The sequence below is a fragment of the Chiloscyllium plagiosum genome, unplaced genomic scaffold (genome assembly GCF_037043375.1).
Source record: "Chiloscyllium plagiosum isolate Xiang-an unplaced genomic scaffold, Cpla_swu_hap1 HiC_scaffold_8, whole genome shotgun sequence".
NCBI lineage: Eukaryota > Metazoa > Chordata > Chondrichthyes > Orectolobiformes > Hemiscylliidae > Chiloscyllium > Chiloscyllium plagiosum.
This window is the reverse complement of record NW_028270146.1, coordinates 107080262-107105308: the sequence shown is the minus strand read 5'-3', so window position 1 is coordinate 107105308 and position 25047 is coordinate 107080262. Positions and strand designations below refer to the sequence as shown.

The 25047-nt window shown below is 47.8% G+C and overlaps 1 protein-coding gene across 1 annotated transcript; it reads right to left on the bottom strand.

Moving 5' to 3' along the window:
- Positions 1–1490: 1490 nt before the first annotated feature.
- On the bottom strand, positions 1491–18763 carry LOC148149485 (putative G protein-coupled receptor 139). The gene is made up of 2 exons (XM_087989500.1): positions 18514–18763; positions 1491–2398 (listed from the first exon to the last, which is right to left on the bottom strand). The coding sequence occupies exons 1-2, from the start codon at positions 18728–18730 to the stop codon at positions 1491–1493; spliced, it is 1125 nt and encodes a 374-aa protein (XP_087845626.1). The 5' UTR covers positions 18731–18763.
- Between the last annotated feature and the right edge of the window lie 6284 nt (positions 18764–25047).

The window sequence follows — 25047 nt, the reverse complement described above, 5'->3', positions numbered from 1 at the left end:
CTGTCTTTCTTCAACTCAGCTTTCTAAACAAAAAGACAAATATCGATTTCATTCACTCCATTGCTTGGCACTTTTTAACGAATATTTTCATTGTTTACAAATTAAAGTGATAGATACAGTCAGTGGGATGATGACTTTTCTCACTGGCTCATGAATTGAGAGAAACATTGAAGATGGACGAGGGAGATCCAGTATGTGTAGTGTACCTGGGCTTTCAGAAAACTTTTGATAAAGTACCACATAGGAGGCTAGTGAGCAAAATTAGGGCGCATGGTATTGGGGGCAAAGTACTAACTTGGATTGAAAGTTGGTTGGCTGACAGGAAACAAAGAGTAGTGATAAACGACTCCATTTCTGAATGGCAGGCAGTGACCAGTGGATACCGCAGGGATCAGTGCTGGGACTGCAGCTTTTTACAATATATCTTAATGATATAGAAGATGGTATTAGTACTAACATTAGCAAATTTGCTGATGATACTAAGCTGGGTGGCACGGTGAAATGTAAGGAGGACATTAGGAGATTACAGGGTCACCTGGACAAGTTAGGTGAGTGGTCAGATGCATGGTAGATGCAGTTTAATGTGGATAAATGTATGGTTATCCGCTTTGGTGGCAAGAACAGGAAGGCAGTTTACTACCTAAACGGAATCAATTTTGGTAAAGGGGCAGTATAAAGAGATCTGGGTGTTCTTGTACACCAGTCAATGAAGGTAAGCATGCAGGTACAGCAGGTAGTGAAGAAGGCTAATCGCATGTTGGTCTTCATAACAAGAGGGATTGAGTATAGAAGCAAAGAGGTTCTTCTGCAGCTGTACAGGGCCCTGGTGAGACCACACCTGGAATATTATGTGCAGTTCTGGTCTCCAAATTTGAGGAAAGACATTCTGGCTATTGAGGGAGTGCAGCATAGGTTCACGAGGTCAATTCCTAGAATGGTGGGACTACCTTACACTGAAAGACTGTTGCGACAGGGCTTGTATACCCTTGGGTTTAGAAGACTGAGAGGGGATCTGATTGAGATATATAAGATTATTAAAGGATTGGACACTCTGGAGGCAGGAAACATGTTTCCGCTGATGGGTGAGTGCTGAACCAGAGGACACAGCTTAAAATACGGGTAGACCATTTGTGACAGAGATGACGAGAAACTTCTTCACCCAGAAAATGGTGGCTGTGTGGAATGCATTGCCCCAGAGGGCAATGGCGGCCCAGTCTCTGGATTCATTTAAGAAAGAGTTGGATAGAGCTCTCAAGGATCGTGGAATCAAGGGTTATGGGGATAAGGCAGGAACAGGATACTGATTAAGGATAATCAGCCATGATCATATTGAATGGTGGTGCAGGCTCGAAGGGCAGAATGGCCTACTCCTGTACCTATTGTCTATTGTCTATGGGATAAGATTGGAAAAACCAGGGCTACCCTCAGTCCGTTACCATAGTGACAAGCTGAAAATTTGAATGGAAATGAGAATATCCCGGATGCGCTGATTAATGAGTGAACTTGATTGCTTGATTAATTTGGGTAAAGGGATATTTCACCACATTCTTCAGCTGCTGTCTGAACTTAGTCTGGGTCACGGCATAAATCGCTGTGTTTGTGCAGCAACTGAGGAGCTGCAGCATGAAGTCCAATTCCTGCACAAAGGGATGGAGATACACATAATCAAACCCAATATTATACATCCGTTCCCATATACAATACACCATTAACGTTGACCATAACAGGATGAAATTGGCTGAGATCACAAACAGTAAAATGATGGATTTTTTTCGGTTTTTCATTTCTGTGTCAGACTGAGTGTCCCCATTGGTGTTAGCTCGGAGTCTCCTGCGGGCTCTGCTGGTCACTAAAATGTGTCTGACAGTGAGAACATTGAGGAGCAGAATCAGGAGAAATGGGACACCCGGGGTTAGAATGTGGTGGAGGAACTCGATTATGGCCCAGACACGAGAGGATAGAACGTTTTCTATTCCCTCACAAAACCAGGGCAGGTTCCCCAGCTGATACCGAGCTGTGAGCATAAAATACCAGAAAATGTTCTTTAAACAACTCAGGGCAGTCACTGCTCCCAGAACCACAGCCGTTGTTTTCTCATTGCAATATTTACTTTTCAGCTTCTGGTAACAAATTGCCACAAATCGATCAAAGGTGAAAGCGACGGTGAACCAGACAGAACAGTCAGTGGCTGCATAAAGCAGGACGGCGTGGATATTACACACAGGGATGGTCTTCAGGAAATAAAACGTTTCCTCAAAAACAATGGGAATGTGTCTCAATATCAGGTCGAGGATGATGACCAGCAGATCTGCCACTGCCATGGCCCCCAAATAACGTCTGACACATGGAGACAATCCACAATCTTTATAAAACAGGACATAGATCGTCACTACGTTAACTGTGGGGAAGGAAAACAAACACATTATCCATCAGCCTGGAGGCAAAGTGACCAGTTTTATTGAGGACTCAGTGAGATTTTCAAATGTGTCACTGTATTCAGGGATTTATTAAAATAATTGGAGCTAAAATAACAATTGGGAAGGTCTGCATTACTGACAATAATGTGTCATAAAATACAAGAAAACCTCCCGCCCCAAAAAACACACAGAGAAAAATCCATAAGAACAGATGGTTTCGAGAGCATTCCAACACACTCAATCACTTGAGACCAGACACAGGTCACTTCGTTCCAGTTCCTCACATGGAGGGTGAAAACGTTGCAATCTGCATGATTCTCTCAAATACTCTTTGGAGACAAACAGAATATGTAAATTTCTGTCTTTTGGTGTAAATTATACTCGATCCTCTGCCGTTGATGAAATTTTAACGCCGGAACTTGTGTCCACCCCTTTAACTGCTTTAGGGATCTTTGAAGCAGTGTCGGCTTCTTCTTGCAACGGGATATCTTCCATCGTGATATTATCTTTTATTCAATTAACTCCGACCGTTCACAAATAATGGCCACTTGGAAATAAAACTGTTTCCAATGAACAATGGGAATATGCCTCAATATCATAACCCATTGATCCGCCACTGCCATAGCCCTAGGTAATGTCTGGTAAATTGGCTCAGCGGTTACCACTGCTGCCTCACAGCGCCAGGGATAGGGTTCGATTACAGGCTTGCGCATCTGTCTGTGTGGAGTTTGCACATTCACACCATGTGATGTGGGTTTGCTCCAGGTGCTCTGGTTTCTTCCCGAAATCCAAAATGTGCAGTTTATGTGGATGGCCATGCTAAATTGCCGATAGTGTTCAGGGATGTGTAAGCTCGGTACATTAGTCAGGCTTCAATGTAGAATAAAGGATAAGGGTTTGGGTCAGGGCAATTACTCATCAGAGGGTTAGTATTTGCTTGTTGGGCCTAATTGCCGGTTTCTACACTGTCGTGATTCTATGGATGTTGGGTACGGATTGCTCCAGAGAAGGTCGGGTGCAGATTGCTCTGGAGAATGTCAGTTTTCGAATATTCCGGGAAATGCCGGGAACAGAATGTGATAGAATCATAAAGTCGCAGATCACAAAGGACCTTCTGCCCATTGAGTTTTGTGCGACTCACTCAGACTCACGGTGGATTCTCTCCCCAAACTCCACTCAACCTGCACATTGTACACAAAAACAGTATGAATAAGATATTATCTCAATTGCTTGATATAAGATCCTCTTTTATAAACATACAAATGACATCACTTCGTCAGATATCTTCGCCCAACCCCTTTTCAGTTCGGTCTTACACTTGCAGGTGTAAACTGTTCTTGATATTCATTTCCTAATGTTGGTTATCCTGTAACCAAGTCTCTATAATGCCGTTAAGTCATGTCTATTTCCCTCAATATATGCAGTGATTTACTTATTGTTTTGAGAATACAAAACACACTCAGAATGTCTTTCATTCAGCTTTTTTTAAACCTCTATTCCCTGCTCCATTGTTATCTTTTTCCTCATATTGACGCGGTCAGAAAACAGTCTCATATTGTCATACTCACAAAATCATGTCGGATTTGTAATATTTCATGAAATCCCATCATCATCCCTGGGTATATCCTCTCCTTTTGGTAGGACAGACCCACCATGGGGCCACCGTGGTTTGCAGTCGCGGAAGGAGATGCCCTGGAATTCCCCAACATTGATTCCAGACACCGGGAAACGTCATAGTAACATGTCGCAGATGGCCAAGATATCTCCTGATGATGGACACCCACTGCCCTAGACACCATCCGTCAGTGATAACTCAGAAACCTCGATGTTATAAACAAATCGAAGGAAGCACTGGAGATGGCAAGGAAACTAAACGTACTCTGGGTCTGGAACTTGAATGTCTATCACCAAGAGTGTCCCACAGGGCTCCACTGACTGAGCAGGGAGAGGCCTTAAATACAGAGCAGCCAGACTGTGGGAAGTGATGGGAGAACCAACAAGAGGAAAACATTCTCACCAAACCTCTTGTCGCAGATGAATCTGTCCCTAACCAAATTTGTAGGAGCAGCCATCACGCAGTCCTGGTAGTGGGAAGGTCTCAGCCTCATATTGAAAATGCTGCCCACTGCGTTTTGTGATACCACCTCCTGTGAAGTGGGACATACTTCTAAAGGCAGGAGCAAATGGAAACTGGGCATCCATGAGGCACTGTGGACTATCAGAAGGTGCAGCATCAATTGACCTTCCCCGTATCAGAAAGTCAGAAGTGGGCTGTTCACTGATGGTTCCAAAATGTTCAGCACCATTCACAAGTACACCTATATTGAAGCAGGCTATTCAGCCCATCAAGAGTTTTAAACAGGAATAGAATGAGTACCTTTCGGCCATTCCAGACTGTTATTCAGGAATTGGAGAAAATCTTTCAGCTTTCATGCCTGTTACACAGGAAATGAAAGTGAATGTTCAGCCTTTCAAAGCTGCTACGCAGGAATACGGGAGGATTTTTTACTGAGCCAGAAGCATAGATAAATTAACCTTTATTAGTTCAACAGGAAGTAATGAGTATTGTGACACAGTGACCATTGCTGGGTCCTCGCATATCAATTTTTTATGTACATGGGATAAATGTATTCCAATTACATTAGTCAATAACACTAAGGTAGACAGGAAATTGAGTTATCAAGAGGAGGTAGAGACTATGCAACTGGATAAGCAATAGGCAACAACTTGACAGATGGAATATCACACGGAAAACAGTTAACCGGTGAATTATTTAGGAAGAATGAAAGGCCATATGGAATCCCTACAGTGTGGATACAGGCCCATCAGTCCAACAAATTCACACCGACCCTCCAAGAATGAGCTCTCCCCGATGCATTCCCCATTACGCTGCATTTACCCCTGATGAACCCACCCAACTTATACATCACTGAATACGAGGAGAAGTTTAGAATGGGCAATTCACCTAACCTGCACATTTAAGAACTGAGGGAAGAAACCAGAGTACCTGGAGGAAACCCACGCAGACATGGTGAGCATGTGCAAACTCCACACAGACAGTCGCCTGAGGCCAGAATCAAACCTGGGTTCCTAGTGCTGTGAGACAACGGTGCTAACCACTGAGCCATCATGCTGCCCACCACTGAGCCACCGTGTCACCCATTATATTACACAAGTGGAGTGAGATTACAGGACTTAGTGATACAGTGTGTACTGGAGGGATCACTCTGACCCGTTCAGACATTATATGTATTGCAAGACCTCCCTGATGGTCCGCTCCCTGATGTTCCCAGTGGTCCCATTGCTCTCAGGACACACTGAATATTTTTAGGTGGTTGGTTGGCACTGGGGAATGTGGGAGGGAGGGTGTTTTGAGCTATGTATCAAAAGGATGACTTTTATCCGATACACTATCCTTTCTTTTTATTTGGAGACCTGAAGATGATGAAAACGCCTTCCTGTTTCTGAATAAAGATATTGAGTCTGCTTCCAGGACAAACGGTACTCTCCATCATGATGTACGTGCATCGTTAGTCTGCAACACCACTGGAGTGTGTGCTGGAGCGTAGAATCACAAAAATGAGAGCATAACATCAAGGCATTACCAGATCAAATAAAATGGTTCGTTAAATCTCATTATCAATCCACCTCACAGAAGCAGGCCACACACCATAAAGCCACCATATCTGTTCAGCACAGAGCACTGTGCAGACCAAGCTCTACTCGTTCCAACCCAGCAATCAGTCGTGATTGGAAAATTCCGTCGTCCACAGGAGTGCGTTGATCTATAAACTCGGACTTCAGAGCTGTCCAGCACAGAGAGCTATGCAGACCACAGCAGTGCATTGATCTACAAACACGGACTATATATCTGTCCAGCCTGGAAAGCTGTGCAGTCCACAGCAGTGCATTGATCTCTAAACCTGGACTAGATATCCGTCCAGCACTTGTAGTTATGCAGACCACAGCAGTGCATTGATCTATAAACCCAGACATGATATCTATCCAGCACTTGGAGCTATGCAGACCACAGCAGCGCATTGATCTATAAACCGGGAATGGATATCTGTCCAGCATCAGGAGCTATGCAGATCACAGCCATGCATTAATCCATATACCTTGACTAGATATCTGTCTAGCAATGGGAGTTATGCAGACCACAGAGCTACAGTTTTATACAATACAGGCTACTCTGAGTGAAGCACATTTGAAGAGTTTGAGATGAATTATATTTCACTTTCTCACAATTTCAATGTTTTTTGAAGTACTGTCCCAAATTGCCGTGAGAATGGATTATAAATTCTTGAAACAAACTATGGCATGATACAGTCTAGCAAGAGGTGTGTGCATCTTGTTCTCTAAATACTTCAGGGGGAGCATTGCGTAGGAATGGACAAAGCTACAAGTCTTAAAAATAATTAATTGAAAAATCAAGCAGCCCTGAAATGTCCTTTAGACGGCGGGCCAGACGGAATCTTCCAGCTGGAGCGTCTCTGCTCCGAGCGCTCATTTTATCTTTTTCGTTTCTTCTCTGTTTTCTGAAGGGATTCTCACCAAAATTCTAACTTTACACTGTTACTCGGAGAGGAATCGAGCCCGGGATCAGAAGTTGACTTGAAGACTGGAGTCCTCAAGGGGAGGAAATGCCGTGAGTTTTGAAGCCTGGTGATTTCTGGATACCGGGCCCTGTGTGATGTGGAGACATGACCCAGTGTGGTATGGAAATACATCAACGTGTAGTCTGATGTCTTAGCCCGTTGCAGTGTGGAAAATTGGTCTGGGCTGCACTGGATAGTGGGGCCGATGCAGTCTGGAGACTCGGCCCAGTGTGGTCTGGAGAATGGGTCCAGTGTGGTCTGGGTACTGGGCCCAGTGTGGTCTGGAGACTTGGTCCGGGACGGAATGAAGACTGGGCCAGGTGCCGTCTGAGGATGGGCCTGGCGTAGTCTGGAGGCTGGGCTGGGTCCGACCTAGAGATTTTGCCCATTGCAATCTGCAGACTGGGATTGGTGTCGTCTGGATACTGGGCCCGCCGTAATCTGGAGACATGGCCCAGTGCTTTCTGGGGTCTCGCCCCGGAGTGGTGTGGAGACTGGGCCTAGGCTCCTCTGGAGACTGGGCCCGGTCCAGTCTGGAGACTGGGACCAGCACATTCCGGAGACAGGGTCTAGAGCAGTCTGGAGACTTGGCCCAGTTCGGGCTGGTGCATTCTGGTGAGGCAGCAACGTGCACTCTGGGAACAGCGCAGTCACGAGACTGAGCCTGTTGCAGTCTGCAGCCTCACCTGCTCCAGTCTGGGTATTCGTCCAAGTGCAGTGTCGAGACTGTAGCCTGTGCAGTATGGAGTCTTGTCAGATGCGGTCTGGAGACTGGACCCGATGTGCTCTGGAGACTTGAGATTGTGCTGTCTGGACACTCGGCCCAATGCAGACTGGAAACTAGAGACAGGGTCCAGTGTGGTCTGGACACTCGGTCTGGCATGAACTGGAGACTGGACCTGGTGTGGTCTGGAGACTCAGACACGTTCAGTCTGAAGACTCAGCCCGAGGTTTTCTGTGGACTGCACCCATTGTGGTCTAGAGTTTCAGCCCAGTCTGGTCCAGTAATTGGACAATCTGTAGTCTGGAGACTTGGCCAGGTGTGGTCCTGAGACTGGGCCCAGTGCAGTCTAGAGACTGAGCCCACTGCGTTTTGGAGACTCTGTCTAGTGCAGTCGGGTTTCTAGGCCTGGTGCACGCTGGAATCTATGTCCGGAATTGCTTGGAGACTGAGCCCGGTGTAGTCTGGAGACTGGGCCCGTAGTAATCTGGAGTATTGGCCCGGTCGAGACTGGAGAGTTGGCCCGGTGCATTCTCGAGACTGTGCCTGGTGCCGTCTGTACACTGTGCACTGTGCAATCTGGAGCCTTTGCACGGTGCTGTCTGGACACTGGTTCCGGTGTGACCTGGAAACGAGGCCCGGTGCCATTGGACGATTGAGCTAATGCATTCTGGTGAGGCAGCAACGTGCACTCTGGAGGCTGGGCCTGACGCTGTCTGGAGACTGAGCCTACTGGAATCTGGAGACTGTGTAAAATGCAGTCTGGAGACTAGGGAAGGTGCTGTCTGGAGACTCAGCCCAATACAGTCTGGAGCCTTGACCCAGTGTGGTTTGGAGATTTGGCCTGGTGCTGTGTGGTGACTGGGCCCAGTGCGGTCTGGAAACACGCCTGGTGTGGTCTGAAATCTGACCCAGCACAGTCTGAAGACTGTGTAAGGCGCGATCTGAAGACTGGAGAGTGTGCTGTCTGGAGAGTCGTCTCAATTCAGTCTGGAGACAGGTCCTGGTGTGGTCTGGAGATTGGGTCTTATGCAGTCTGGAATCTCAGCCCAGTGCAGTGTGCAGACTGTGCCTGAACCGGTCTGGAGGCAGGGTCCGGTGTGATCTGGAGACTGGGCCTAGTGTGGTCTGGAGATTGGGAGTGGTGCAATCTGGAGAATCATCGCAGTGCAGTCTGGAGATTCTTCCTCTTACAATATTGACATTCAGCCTCGTATAGTCTGGAGGCTCAGTCTGCTGCAGTCTGCAGACTGGGATGAGTGTAATATGGAGGCTGGATGCGGCACGGTCTTGAGACTGGGCCCACTGTGGTCTGGAGATTCAGCCAGATGCGGTATGGAAACTAGTACCGGTGAGGTCAAGAGACTGGCCACCGTTCCGTCTGGGAACTGGGCCCGGTGCAGTCTGGAGACACAGACCAGTGTGGTCCTTAGACATGGCTCGGTGTGCTCTGGAGTCTGGACTTCATGTAATCTGCAGCCTCGACTCGGCCTCGTATGGTCTGGAGACTCATCTCGTGCAGTCTGGAGACTGGGCCCAGTGTGCGTTGGTGACTCAGTATAGTCCAGTCTGGAGACTGGGCCTGCTACTGTCAGAAGACTGTTCCCGCTTCACTCTGGAAACTCCGTTCCCTTCAGTCTAAAGACTGTGCCTGGTTTGGTCTGGAGACTGGGCCTGGTGCTGAGTGGCCTGGAAACTAAGGCCAGTGCCATTGGAAGACTTGGCCCAATTCTGGTAAGGCAGCACCTTGCAGTCTGGAGACTGGGCCTAACGCTGTCTGGATACTGGGCTCACTGCAGTCTGGAGACTGGGTAAGGCGCACTCTGGAGACTGGGGAAAGTCCTGGTTGGAGACGCGGCACAATGCAGTCGAAAGACTAGGCCTGGTGTGGCCTGGAGTCTCAACACGGGGCAGTGTGGAGACCTGGCCTAATCCAGTCTGGAGACTGAGCCCATTGCGTCTTGAGACTTGTCCTGGTGTATTCTGATGATCCAGCAACGCATAGTGTGGAGCTTTGTCCCTCTAAGCTCTGCAGACTCCGTTCAGTCTGGTGAGGAGCCTGGGTCTGCCGTCCTCTGAAGACTTGGCCTGGTGCGGTCTAGAGACCTAGGCCCAGTATGGTCTGTTGACTGTGCCTGGTGTGTTCTGGAGACTGTTCTCGCTTCAATCTGGAAACTCCATTACCTGCAGTCTGGATACTGGGCCCTGTGTGGTCTGGGGGCTAGCCCCGGTGTGGTCTGGAGACTGGGCCCAGTTCAGTCTGGAAACTCTGACTCGTGCATTTAGGAGACGATGGCCGTTGTGGTCCAGAGAGTGGTGGTGAGGACACCCAGCCGGGTCAATTGTGATGATTTGGCCCAGTGCATCTTGAGACTCGGCCATGTGCAGTCCAGTGCCTGGGCCAGACAGAGTTTGGTTGACTGGCCCTGGAGCCTTCTGAAGATTTGGCCTGCTTGGTCTGGTGACTGGGAATGGTGCGGTTTTGAGACTGGACCCGATGTTATCTGGAGACTTGGCACGGCTCCATCTGGAGACTGCATCCTGCCCAGTCTGGAAACTGAACATGTTACAGTCTGGAGATTGGGCCCAGTGTGGGCTAGAAAATCAGTCAGTTGCGGCCAAGGTAATGGATCAGGTGTGGTCTGAAATCTGGGCCGGTGCAATCTGCAGACTGGGCATGGTTGTGGCCTGGATACTCGGCCCAGTGGAGTCTGGCGAATGTGTCCGGCATGGTCTTGAGACATGGCCCATTCCAATGCATTCTGATGACTGGGCTTGATACGGTTTGGAGACTGGGCCCAGTGCGGTCTGGTAACACAGCCCAATGTGTGGTCTGGAGATGCATGCCAGTCTGCTGCAGTCCAGAGACTGGGACAAGAGCGAGCCATTCCAGTCAAGAGACAGCTGCCAGTGACACAGCCCCGTGTGCGGTTTGGAAAATTGGCCCGGTGCAGTCAAAAGACACGATCCAGCGCGATCTGGAGTTTCATCTTGGTGTGTTTTGGAGACTGGGTCTGGGCCGTTATGGATACTGGGCCCAGTGCAGTCTGGAGACTCGGCCCGGTGAGGTCTAGGGAATGATACGGTGTGGTCCGGAGACTCAACCTAGTGCAATCTGGAGACTCGGCCTGTTTCAGTCTGGAGACTTGCCTAGTTTGGTCTGGAGACTGGGTCTGATGCAGTCTGGGAACCTTGCGCAGTGCAGTCTGAAGACTGGGCCCGTTGCAGTCTGGAGACTCGGCCTATGTGTCTATCGACTAAGCCCAGTGCTGTCGGCTGACTGGGCCCAGTGCAGCCTGGAGGCCCAGCCCAGTCTGGTGAGAAGACTGGGTACTTGTGTCAGTTTGGAATCCGGGGCCCAATGCAATTGGAGACTCAGCCGGGTATTGTGTGTAGAATGATCCTGTGTGGTCTGGACATTCTGCTGGGTGCAGTCTGAAGACTCGCACGGTATAGTCTAGAGACTCGTCAGAGTGCAGTCTGGAGACACAGCCCAATGTAGTCCAGAGACTGGCTGTCTGGATATCTGGACGGGTCCGTTTCGGTGATATCGCCCAGTGTGGTCCTGAGACTGGACCCAGTGCGGTCTGGAGATTGGGAAAAGTGCAGTCAGGAGAGTGGGTCAGGCATCGACTGAAGACTGGGTCTGGTGCGGTTTGGAGATTCGGCCTGGTGCAGTCTGGAGATTGGTCCTGGTGATAGCTGTTGACTGGTCCACATGCAGTCCGAAGACTAGGCCAACGCTATATGGAGACTGGACGCAGAACAGTCTAGAGACTCGGTCTGGTACGTCCTGGCGAATGTGCCTGATGCCATCTGTAGAATGGGCCAAGCGTGATTGGCAGATTAGGTCCTGTGCAGTCTGAAAACTATCCACGTTGCAGTCTGTAGACTGGCCCAGTGTGAGCTGGAGGATTGGCTGTGTGTGGCTTGTAGACTCAGCCAGGTGCAGTCTGGAATCTGGGCCTGGTGCAGTCTGGAGATGGGCACGGTTGTGGTCTGGAAATTGGGCCCGATTCAGTCTTCAAACTGGGACTAGCGTGCTCTGGAGACAGGGCCAGGTGCGGTCTGAGGACTCGGGCATAACAGTCTGGAGACTTGGCCCAGTGAGGCCTAGCGTCTGGGTGTGGTGTGGTCTGGAATCTGGGCCCGGTGCAGTCTGGAGATTGTGTCCGGTGTAATCTGTAGTCTCGGCCTTGTCCAGTCCAGACACTCTGCCCAGTGCAACTTCTAGACGGAGCTCAGTGCATTCTGGAAACTCACCCAGTGTTGTCTGGAGTTTGAGCCAGGAGTCTGGTATGGTGTGTCAGCTCTGCCTAGTGCAGTCTGAAGGCACGACTGGTGTAGTCTGGAACCTCGGCCCAGTGCAATCTGTTGAGTCAGCTTGCTATGGTGTGGAGATTGAATCCGATGCGGTCTGGAGATTCGTCCTATTGCATCCTGGAGGCTGTTACTGGAGTAGTCTGGACACTCAGCCTGGTGTGGTCTGGAGACTTAGTGTAGTGCAGCCTGGTGTCTGGGACTGAGACGATCTGGAGAAGTAGCTGTTGCAGTCTAGAGACATGACCTTGTCCAGCCGGGAGACTTGGCACAGTACGGTGCAGATACTTGACCAGTGTAGTCTGAGGACTGCACCTAGTGTGGGGAGTCGACTTGAACAGGTCTGGTCTAGAGACATAGCACAGCGCTGTCTCGATACTGGGCCCAGTGCCATCTTGTGACAAGGCCCAGTGCGGTCTCGATACTGGGGCCAGTGATGTTTGGAGTCTTGGCCTGATCCAGTTGGAGACTCAACCTACATTTTCAGAACCAGCTAACTGTGTAGAGCTTGCACATTCTCCCGGAGTTTGTGTGAGTTTCCTCCGGCTGTCCCGATTTCATCCCACAATCCAAAGATATGCAGTTAGGTGATTTAGCACTGCTAAGTTGCCCATAGTGTACAGATTCACTGCATTAGTCAGGCGTAAACTGAAGGAGGGGAATGGGTTTGGATAGGATAGTGGTCAGAGGGTCAGTGTGGACTTGTTCGGCCGAAGGACCTGTCCCCACGCTGTAAGAATTCTTCTTCTGCTAAAATAGAATTGAAGCACGTTTGATCTGTATAAAGACGAACGCTGGAAAAGGGATGCCCTGCAGCTCTGGAATTGCACCCTTGCCTGGTCAGTCTTTTACTTGTCGACAGCTTGATTGTGTAGAACTACCTTGAATACATTGTTATGAATATTGTCTAGTAAAACGAGGTACATTTAGTGGATAAATCTAAGCCATCCCAAAGAAAGATATTACCGCTAAAATAGTCATAAAAAGCTGGGAAAATATCTGCATAAGTTAAACAAAGCTCATCAAAGTTTACATTCGCAGGTACACCAAACCTATCTTTGAGGGAGACAGCTGTCGAACCTGGAGATGTTGTCCTGGTTAAGAACTGGGACTGGGGTAGGTTGGAGCCAAGGTGCAGCAGGAAGAGTAGGACTAGCGACCAGGATGCTGCCGAAAATCTATGTGAGCACTTAAAGAACATACCTCATGTATAGACGGAATGCACGCTGAACAGGAGCAGACACAGCAAGGCTGTACAAGTGTAGTAATATATCTGTGCAGTTGCATTACCCAAAACACTACTCTTCTGGTATCATCCACTCATCCCCCTCCTCAAACCAAAAAAAAACTGTGCTCTGGATTGATAACATTACTTTTTTTTCAATAGGTTATATGGGAATTTAGAACAGTGGGAATGACAGTTAAGGCAGTTGGATGCTCCTCCTGTTGAAAGTGGGAAGTTAGAGTCAGCAATAGTGTCCCTGCTGATTGCTCTGCAGGACGTACACTCAACTTCAGCCCCTTGAAAACCACGTTAGGGAAATGGAGCTGGAGCTGGATGAACTTCGAATTATTTGGGAGGCGAAGAACATTACAGAGAGAAGTTACAGGGAGGTAGTCACATGTTAGGTACAGGGAGAAGGTAGCTGGGTTACTGTCAGAGAACGAAAAGGGAACCAGCAGATAGTACATTGAGCCCCTGAGGCCGGTCCCCGCAATAACAAGTATACTCTTTCGGATACTTTTGGGGCGGTTACTTAACAAGGGTAACCCATGGGGGTATAGGTCTCTGACACAGAGTCTGCTACTGTTTTTCAGCAGGTAAGGGGGGACGAGGAGCAGGTCGTTAGTCATTGGGGAATCCAGCATTGGAGGAGAGATAGGAGATTGTGTGGAAACGAGACAGACTCGCGGTTGGCCTGTTTTATCCCATGTACCAGGTGTCATGATGTCTCAGATCATGTTTTTGGGATCCTCGAGGGAGAGGGGAGCAGTCCCAAGTTGTGGCCCGCATAGGTGCTAACGACATAGGTCGAAATGGGATGAGGGATTTAAGGCAAACAATCAGGGAGCTAGGGTGAGATAAAAGGTAGGGGGAAATTTTGGGGAGGGGCGCTGGGAATACGATGGGTGGAAGAAGGTGAGTGTGAGGATGATAGGCCGGAGAGGGGGTGGGGGCGGAGAGGTGGGGAAGAAGATTGAAGGTCAAGACGGCGGTGCTGAATCCGGGGTTGGGACTGAGATAAGGTGGGGTGGGAGAAGAAATGAGGAAGCTTCAAAAATCAACATTCATCCCGTGTGGTTGGATGCAGACCTTGAGTATTGACAAAATATGTTTTACGATATATCATAGGGGAGTCAGAGAGGGACCAGGGAGTAATATGCTAGGCTCTCTCTTCCAAGAGTCGCAGATTGGCACTGGTTTATATAAGTATTATAAAATGCTAAGCTGATAGTTGATTACACTGATTGCCACATCGCATACTGTTTACAGAAGTCAGAAGCGGATAGGCAGCAGCGCGGTTCGACAATGCTATCTTATGAAAAATAACTAATCCATAGATGAGGGAATGTAAACTGCAATACCACGCTGTAACAACTGAATCTTCTTCCAGACCTCTCCGCCCCCACCCCCTCTCCGGCCTATCACCCTCACACTCACCTCCTTCCACCTATCGTATTCCCAGCGCCGATCCCCCAAACTCCCCCCTTACCTTTTATCTCAGTCCTCTTGACACACCAGCCTCATTCGTGAAGAAGGGCTTATGCCTGAAACGCCGATTCTCCTTCTCCTCGGATGCTGCCTGGCCTGCTGTGCTTTTCCAGCACCACACTTTTCAACTCTGGTCTCCAGCATCTGCAGTCCTCATGTTCTCCTAATTACACATATTTGTCGACAATGACCCAGTCTGAGACGTGCATCATTGGCCATATCACTAAACTGTTACATTTAAAGTTTGTTGGAACGAGTGGAGGTATTGGTTTGGTAAAACAATCAGTGACTCTCCAAACTTTGCGAGTACACGATTGAGAATTTCTTAAGGGCTGCTCAAGTGGAAGTTCCCTTTCCCAAATGGTTATGGTGCCTGAGTGTATACATTTGTTCAAATATATATTTAGTAATCAGTTGACAGGCCAGTGAATGTAGACAAATGGCTGACAGACTGAAAATTAATGCTCAGACCACAATCAGATCAGTCAGCCACAATCTTGGTGCCTGGAAGAGCAATGACAAAATGTGTAATGATCCACTCCTGCTCCTCAGTCTTATTTTCCTATGTTCCATTCAGGCCCTCAAACATCCTGCACCAGAGCATATGGAAGCCATTTGTTCCAAATGCCTGGTCCACAGGAACAAAGGATTTCGTTCAGTCCTTCAAGCATGTCGTCCCTCTTCAACATTTGTTGGTAAACTTGTAGAAACAGATACACTGTGATCACAACTCCAAACACCTCACTCTGAGTTGACTCTCAAAATAATTTGCTCTCTGTGTCTGCAACGTTCAATAACAGAACCTCCAGGCAAGTTTCAAACATAATTTATTTTCAATTACGGAACATGACAATAAAAGGAACAGAAAAGGTAATTCAGACGGTCAAGCCTGCCTTGACATTGAATGAGATCATGGCTGGTCTACTTTTGGTATTAACTCCTCTTTAATGTCCAGTTCTTCATAGCCCTCAACCTTGTGACAGGTCAAAACTCCATCTACCTCTTTTTAAAATACTTTCAGTGATCTCGCTCCCTTTATTCTCTAGACCAGACACTTCCTAACATTCATTATCCTCTGTGAGAAGAAAACAGTTCCTGTACATACGCCATCAGTTATCGATTTGAACAAAAGAGAAGAACACAGGGGCTCGGTAAAAGTGATTGGCCCTGATCTCAAGGCCGTATTTGACTGATGATTTCATCGGGAGTGCCGACCAATTTAAAATTAATCGGAGGCAGGTGTAAACTACCCAGTGGTTGGGATCTTTCAGAGCACAAAGGAAAATGTTTGTGGTTGGTGGCCGACAATCCTCTCAGTCCCAGAACATCTCTTCATGAAATCTTCAAGTTAGCCTGCTTCGACATGTCTACCTCCATCACCCCCACCCCACCCACATCTCACTAGCCCATTATAAAATCAGAAGTGGTGATGTTCACAGAAGATCACACAATGTTCAGAACAATTTTTCCCGCTCAGTTCCTGAGACATTATGCAGTAAGTCCGGGACAAAATTCGGGCCTGTGCTGTTAAAGTGATGGTAACATTCATGTAATAGTGCTGCCCGACACTGCATACTTCCAAAGTAAAAAGAGGAGCTCATTCAGCACCTCAAGCTGATTGCGCACGAATATGTGGAAACCATTCAGCACATGGAAACTACAGAACAAGAAGAGGGACAGACCATTCAGTCATACCACACGTTAGATAAGAAGCAAAGGAGTCTGATTGGTATATCTAACTGTTAAACAGGAACTCATTGAGCCCAATCAGGCTCTTGAACCTGTACCATGTGGACGGGAAGAGGCCATTTGTCTCCTCGAGAAACATACACAAGAATGTGTTATCGATGCTCTAACATGAAAACCAATGGAGCAGAGAGAACACTCATAGACTCAAGGAGATTACTTCCACCTCAGAGAAAACCGACCCATGAACTTCATGGAGCTCAGAGGCTGCTTGGAATAGTTCAGTTGTTTTGAATGAAGGTATTGTGGCTTTTGTAAGGATTGTGGATAGCATGATGTTCAGTGCAGGATCCACAGTAACACGTAATATTAATGTGGGGAGAGTTCATTCAAAGACTGGATTTCTTCTTCTCTCATTCGACATGCGGAGTTGTGGTGGGGTACAAGGGACGTCCTCAGAGGCAGTTAGTCTATCTAAAATTCTGTATCACGAGTGTGAATCTTTCAGATTTCACGGCCGTTTGGTTGTTCAAAAATGTCTTGGATGCACAAACCCTATTTGTACTATACCTAGCGATGCTATCTCTGAGATATTACCATTACTGTCTCTCTGTTTCAGGACTTTTAAATCTTTTCGCACGTATAATATGTAAGTGTGCATTGCAAAACTTTTCAAGTTAAAGAATGTGCAATACAATTCATCTCATCACCTTACAAAATCGTTCAGTCAGCGTTGCTGGGATAAACATGCAGTTGAAATATACTTCGCACATTCAGTGTCACAAATAATGTTCAAAGTCAAACAATTTTACATTACAGAGGGAGTTCAGGACAGAATGAGTGATTATCCATCCCCCCTCAAATTTCAATGCAAATACCACTTACTCTCTCACAGCGCCAAAGATTAATCTTCACTCACCCTTTATTTTACCATCATCCCAGGGATTTGAGCGGTGAAACCCGTTTGCTCTCTTTCCGAGGTAAGGAACTCATTCCTTATAAAGGAGAAAAATATGTCCACAACCCTCCAAATACTGCCTCAACAATACTCTCAGGGTTGATCACAATAGTTCTTTTTCATCACTTTGCCATGTCCGTTTCTTTCTTGGTCCATAAAAAGCCATTACTTCTTTATGCACTAGGACTGAGGTAGAATTTAAAATTACCTTACATCGGCAGGTCAACATCAATAAAGCCAGCACCAGAAGTGTCTATGTAGACAATCATCAGTCTCGAGAAGAGACACAATTACAAAAAATGTGTTTGAATTAAGGAACAGCCGCTTACCTGGATGGTAATGAGTTGGAGGAATATGGGAACCGCGCATAGAAAGGAAGCTAACTTTCCTTTTGTTCTTTAAAGGGATGTGTGCCGCCTGGATCAGGTCAGCATATTCTGCCTATCTTGAACTAAGTGGCTGGTTCAGCTGTTCCATAGGACAGTAAAGAGTAAAAGACATTGCTGTGGGTTTGCAGTCACAGGAGAGCTGACTAGGGAAGGATGACATATTGTCTTCTCAAAAGGACATGAGTCAAACAGATGCGCATTTTTTACACAACAATTTATAATAGCTTCATTTCAATGCAATCAATTTCCATCGTGAACTATCAACAGATTATTCTTTACCTCCACATTAATGGCTTGAACACCATGCATTGGCAGATTCTGTGCCGCAAACAAGTTAAACATCTCAATACAATTATTTTGTCACAGAAGAATGATTGGAAGGAATTTGAAATAGTTGTACGCAGATTTTACAGCACTGAGGATAAGGAGGAAACTGGGATAGCATCATGGAGGATCTGGACAGGATTGGTGAGTGGAGAAGACATGGATATGTAAATCTATGCAGGACAAAAATGATTATGGAGTGTGAGGACATTTCTGTTCTTCGCATATTGGTGAGTAATTTGCAAATAGTAATTTGCTAGTTATAATTGGTAAGGAATAGAATTTTTGCTTGGAACTAAACACGTTGACTGACCCCTTTCCAAATTTTTAATGACATGAGCAGCAATTCAGTTTAGCCTGGTTTAATAGGCGGATAGATTGACTTACCCGGAACACCAACTATAGCGAGGATGGGATAGTAAGCACCTTGAATAACTATTAGTACATCATGGATCCGCCATTCGAAAGACATCCAAGGTTGAGAAAGCCAGTAAAGACCTGTGGAAAATGTCCTGTCCATTGGTGGAACATGCCAATCTATAGTTCTCAGCTTCTCATCAATTGTTGGAACATTCCAGTCGATTGTTCTCAGATTCTGATCCATTGTTGGAACATTCCAGCCTAATGTTCTCAGATTTTGATTTCTCCTTCCCGTCTCTCTGGAACTATTGATCCCTTTTCGTGCTATCAATAACTCTGTCACTGATACTATGGGGTAGCACATTGAACTGAGTCCCTAAATAATAAGAGGCAAATCCTCCAGTGACACTTTTATGATCTACGGAGACTGACATTAATCACAGTCACTGAGCAAATAATTCCAATCAATACCTTTCAATTCCATACTGTTTAACTGAAATTCTAAATAATGCTCAAAATTTACACATTCTGGATGGGATATTTGAGATTGACGAATGTTGGTGCTTGTAGGTCAATTGTGCATAACCAGTGAATCTACCTTAGAAATAGGAGTAATGCCAGAAGATTGTCGCGACATAAACGTGCTTCTCTATTTCTAAATAAGGAAATAAATCCTGTAACAACATAACCAAAAACACAACAGGTCAGGCAGCATCCGATGAGCAGGACAATCAATGTTTCGGGCATTAGCACTTAGCAGGACTCATGAAGACGAGCTTATATCCGAACTGTCAAATCGCCTGCTCCTCGGATGCTGCCTGACCTGCTGTGCTTTTCCAGCACCACGGTGTCGATTCTGATCTTCACATCTACAGACCTCACTTTCTCCCTATAACTACATGTCCCCCACCACCCCAAAAACACGCACTGAAACACTCACACACAAATACACACACACACACACACACAAACACACGGCTGATACAGGGAGAGTTCCAATTGCTCTGAGGAAAATGCTGCTCCGTCTGCAATGTGGAATCAATTTGTCTTTGAAAATTATTCGTGACAAAGAATGTACGAAGAGTATTTCCATGCAACTTAACCCAGCAATATGGAGTGAACGATTTTGTAAGAAGATAAGTTGAATTGTATTGCACGTTGTATAACTTAAAATGTTTTGCAAAGCACACATGCATTAGTACTGAAAAAGGATTGAAAAGTCCTGAAGCAAACACAACAGTGGTGGTAGTATCACAGGAAGAAAATCGCTAGGTGATGGGCGATAAATGCTCTATGCCTCCAAAGACATTCTTTGAACAAAAAGTCTGAAAACTTCACAGTATTTCATACATTTAAAAAAATCACACACAAAAAACTGCCTCTTGTGCAGCGCTGCGTGGAGGCCAGAAGAAGGAGTTATTTTACGATTAGAAACACAGCAGAGACAGCGAGATGTTAGGGGTGAGGAACAGGCTTTGATATCAAGTTCAATGGTTTTACTATAGAAACAACAGGGGCCACAATGTATAAATATGCAGACAGAGAAACGCACACACAGGGATAATTATACCAATAGAGATAGCACAAACAGATATGGACACTTGCACATGAGCTTTCCTCTGTGTGTGTTTTTCCTGTTTGTCTTTTTCGTCCTTCAGCCCCTTCTTTCACAAAATTACCTGATATACAAAGGTTATCGGAGGAATTTGCATTGATGGTGTTTACAGTGGTGGTGAACTCTTCAGAGGCAGAGTGGCTGCAGAGTAGGCTGCCGGTGAAGCGTTGAGTGGGAGTCATGCTTGCACGCAGATTGGTCTCCTGGTGATAGGATGGCGCCCGCCGGTGTAACCAGTAGTTGGCCGCTGATAGCGACATAAACTGGGCTGCTGTAGAATGGAGTGTCCCCCTGACAGTGAAAGTGAGTACTGCAGATGCTGGCGATTAGAACCAAGATTCGAGCCGTGCTGGAAAAGCACAGCAATTCAAGAAGCATCTGAGGAGAAGACGCCATTCATCAGAAATGAGGCTGGGAGCGTCGGAGGAGGGAGATAAATGGGAGTGAGGTGGGGCTGGGGGGGAAGGCAGCTGATATGCAATAGGTGGATGGAAATGGGGATAATGGTGATAAGTCGGAGGGGAGCATGGAGAAGATCGGTGGGAAGGACGATGGACAGATAGGACAGGTTATGAGGATTGTGCTGAACTGGAAGGCTGGAACTGGGGTGAGGTGGGGGTAAGGGAAATGAGGAAACTGGTGAATTCTACACTGATGCCATGGGGGTGCCGTATCCCAAGGCAAAAAATGAGGCGTTCTAACTGCACGCATCAGGTGGTCAGGAAGACGGGATGGATGACTCCCAGTACCTGATCGTCTGTGACAGAGTGGGAGGGGGAGTTGAAATTATTGACCGCAGTGCGTTGGGGTTGATTCGTGTGGGTGTCCCGGAGATGGTCACAGAAGAAACAGAGGGCTTGGATGACCTGATTTTCCTGATCCTTGAGTGCTGCCTGACCTGCTGTCCTTTTCCAGCATCACTCTAAACTTGACACCTCCACCCGCCATGATCAGGGCCTTCTTGTCCTTCTTTTCTCCCTCTCCCAGCATCAACACCAGCGCCCTTCCATAGACAATCTTCATCATTTGGCTGAATTGGTCCAAACCATGATCAATTTATCCTTTCAAACCTCGCACTTCCTCCAGATGAAAAGTGTAGCCATGGACACCTGCTTGGTCCCCAGCTATGCTATGCCTAACTCTTTGTCGGTTAAGTGAAACGGTCCATCTTCCACAGTTACATGGACACCACCATCCACTTTTTCCTCCGTTACATTGATCACTGTATCAGCTCCCACCTCGTGATCCAACGAGGAAGTTGAACACTTCATCAATTTCAGCAACACATTCCACTCTGAATATAAATTCACCTAGACCATCTCTGACTTCCAGGCCCTTCCTGGACCTCTCCATTTCCATCAATGGTGAAAAACGCAACACTGACATTTTCTCCAAAATTACCAACGTCTACAGATAACTGGATTACATCATCTACTTCCCTGCCTCTGGCAAACTTCCGATCCCTTATTCCCAATTCCTTCAACTCGATGGTCTCTGCTTCCAGGAGGACCAGTCCCTCCACAGAACACACCAGATGGCCTCCTTCTTAAAGACAGCAATTCCGCCCCCCCCCCCCCCCACGTGGTTGATAATGCCCTCCAGTGCATCTCATCCACGTTCCATACCTCTGGCCGCGAACGCCAACCGTCCAACCGCAACAAGGACAGAACATCCCAGTCCTCACCATCCACAGCACCAATCTTCATATACATGGCATCATCCTCTGTCATTTCGACCACCTACAAATGGACCCGACAATCAGAGATGTAGTTGCCTCCCCACCCCATCCACTTTCCATTTGGACCATTCCCTCCGCGACTACCTCATCAGATCAACGCCCCAAAGAACCCACCCTCCCCTCCCGGCACCTTCCCCTGCCATCGCAGGAATTCCTCCCTCACCTCCATCCAATGCCAGAAAGGAGCCTTGCACATCCGTCAAAGTTGCAACTACACTTCCACGCATGTCATTGACTGTATGTGTTGCTCCCAATGTAGTCTTCTCTACATTGGAGAGACAGGACGCATACTCAGAGAGTGCATCAGAGAACATCGCCGGGGCACCCAAGCAATCAACCTCAACGCCCCGGGACTAAACATTTCACCTCCCACTCTCATTCTGCCATGGATATGCTGGTCATGGGCTTCCTCCATCGCCTCCACTTTACTAAATAAAGGATTGATTTAGCTTTGATAAAGGGTCAGTTAGACTCGAAACGTCACCTCTTTTCTCTCCTTACAGATGCTGCCAGACCTGCTGAGATTTTCCAGCATTTTTTGTTTCGATTCCACTACTTTACTAGACTATGCGTGGAGGGAGAACGCCTCAGCTTTCTCTTTGGGTCTGTCCTAACGAATGATATCAATATAGATTTCACCATTTTCCTCATTTCCTCTCCCCCGACCTTACCCCAGTTCCAAACTTCCAGCTCAGCAAAATCCTCACGTCCTGTCCCATCTGTTAATCTTCCTTCCCACCTATACACTGCACCCTCCCCTCCCACCAATCACCATTACCCCCATTTATATCCTCCTATTGCTCTCTCAGCTGCCTTCCCGCCAGCCCTAAACCACGCCCATTTATCTTTCCAAACCCGAGCCTCCGAACATTGCTTATGAAAGACTTCTGCCCAAAACGTAGATTGTCCTGCTCCACGAATGCTGCCTGACCATCTGTGCTTTTCAAGTACCACTCTAATCTTGTCCCCCTGAGAGCGACATGGTGTGGGTTGGTTTAACCTCGAAGGTGTCGCCGACAGTGACATGGCGTGATCTCGTGCAGCCCGGAGAGGGAAGGTGAAAGCGAAATAGCTTGGGCTTCTCTGAATCGAGTCCATTTAACAGTGACATGACGTGGGCTGGTGTAGCCGGATTATCCCTCTGACAGTGACATGGTATGGGCTGACGTAGGCCAGAATGGACCCCTGATAGAGACGTGATGTGGTTTGGTGTGGGTCAGAGTGGCCCCTGACAGCGACATTCTCAGGCCTGTTACTACTTACAATATCCCCCTGACAGCGACATGGTGTAGGCTAATGTAGTCCATCTGACAGCTACAAGGTGTGGTCTGGTGTAGTGGAACCAGGAATGGGTCCGAAAGAGTGACATGGTGTGGGCTGGTGTAGCCTGGAGAGGGATCTTGAGAGCAACATGGTGTGGCTTGGCGTTGCGTGGAAAGTACAACTGAGAGTGACACAATGTGGGCTATTGTGGCCCAGAATTTCCTTCTGACAGTGACATGGTGTGGGCGAGTGTAGCCCGGAGTATCCTACTGACAGTGACATTCCGTGGGCTGGCATAGTTCGGAGCGGACCCTTGACAGCGACATCGAGTGGGCTGGTGCAGCCAGGTGTTTTCCACTGAGAGCGACATGGTGAGGGCTGGCGTAGCCTGGAGTGTCCCAAGGTCAGTGACATGGTGTGGGCTGGTGTAACCAGGAATGGGCCCCTGACAATGACATGGCTTGGGCTGGTGACGTCCAGAGTAGGACCCTGACAGCACAATTGTGTTGTCAGGTGTAAACTGTAGTGGGACCCTGACAGCGACATGATGTTTTCAGGTCTAAACTGGAGTGGGCCCATGCCAACGACATCGTGTCTTTGGTGCAGGCCGGAATGGGCATCTGACAGCGACATGCTGTGGAGTGATGTATCCCAGAGCGTCGCACTGACAGTGACATTGTATGCGTAGTGGAGCTCATAGTAAACCTCACAGCTACATAGTGTTCGGCTGATAGCGACATGATGTCAGATGGTGTAGCCTTGACTGAACTCTTGATAATTAAATGTTGCTGTCTGGTGTAGCGCGATGAGGGCTGACGACAGAGGCATCGTGTGAGATGGAGTAGGCCAGAGTGTCCCTCTGACATTGACATGCTTTGGCCTGATGAAGCCATGATTACACCCCAGACAGTGACATTATGAGGGCTGGTGTATCCCAGTGCGTCACACTGACTAACATTTTATGGGCTGGTGTAGCACAGAATGGGCCCCTGACATCGAAATGATGTGGGCTGGTGTAGTCTGGAGTGTCCCACTGACAGTGGCATGGTGTGGGCATGTGTAGCTCTGGGTATCCCTATGACAGTGACATGGTGTGGTCTGGTGTGGCCCAGAGGGTCCCTCTGAGAGTGACATGGTGTGGGCTGGTGTAGGCCAGAGTGGGCCCCTGACAGAGACGTGGTGTGGTCTAGTATAGGGCAGACTGGCCCTGATAGTGAGTTTCTCTGCCCTGTTAATGCCTACAGTATCTCCCTGATAGTGACACAGTGTGGGCTGGTGTATCCTGGAGTGGGTCCCTGACAGTGACGTGGTATGGTCTGGTGAAGCCCGGAGTGTCTCTCTGACAGAGACGTGGTGTGGGCTGGTGTAGGCCAGAGTGAGGCCCTGAGAGAGACATGGTGTGGGCTGGTGTAGCCTGGAGAGAGAACTTTAGTACAGCCTGATGTGATTCAGTGTTGTGTGGAAAGTCCAACTGAGATCGACACACCGTGGATTTTTGTAGCCCGTAATGCCCCGCTCACAGTGACATTATGTGGGCTGTTGTAGCCCAGAGTATCCTACTAACAGTGGCATTCTGTGGGCTGGTGTAGCTTGGAGAGGACCGTTGATTGCGACATCAAGTTGGCTGATATAGTGGCCAGGTGTCAAGTGGTTGATATAGTGGGCGGCACGGTGGCACAGTGGTTAGCACTGCTGCCTCGCAGCGCCTGAGACCCGGGTTCATTTCCCGCCTCAGGCGACTGACTGTGTGGAGTTTGCACGTTCTCCCCGTGTCTGCGTGGGTTTCCTCCGGGTGCTCCGGTTTCCTCCCACAGTCCAAAAGATGTGCAGGGTCAGGTGAATTGGCCATGCGAAATTGCCCGTAGTGTTAGGTAAGGGGTAAATGTAGGGGTATGGGTGGGTTTCGCTTCGGCAGGTCGGTGTGGACTTGTTGGGCTGAAGGGCC

Coding starts and splice junctions, on each gene's coding strand:
- LOC148149485 (XM_087989500.1), bottom strand. CDS start 18,730: ATGGATCAGAATCTGAGAACAATCGACTGGAATGTTCCAACAATTGAT. Junction 2,399..18,513: donor CGCTATAGTTGGTGTTCCGG/GTAAGTCAATCT, acceptor CCTTCCCCACAG/TTAACGTAGTGACGATCTAT.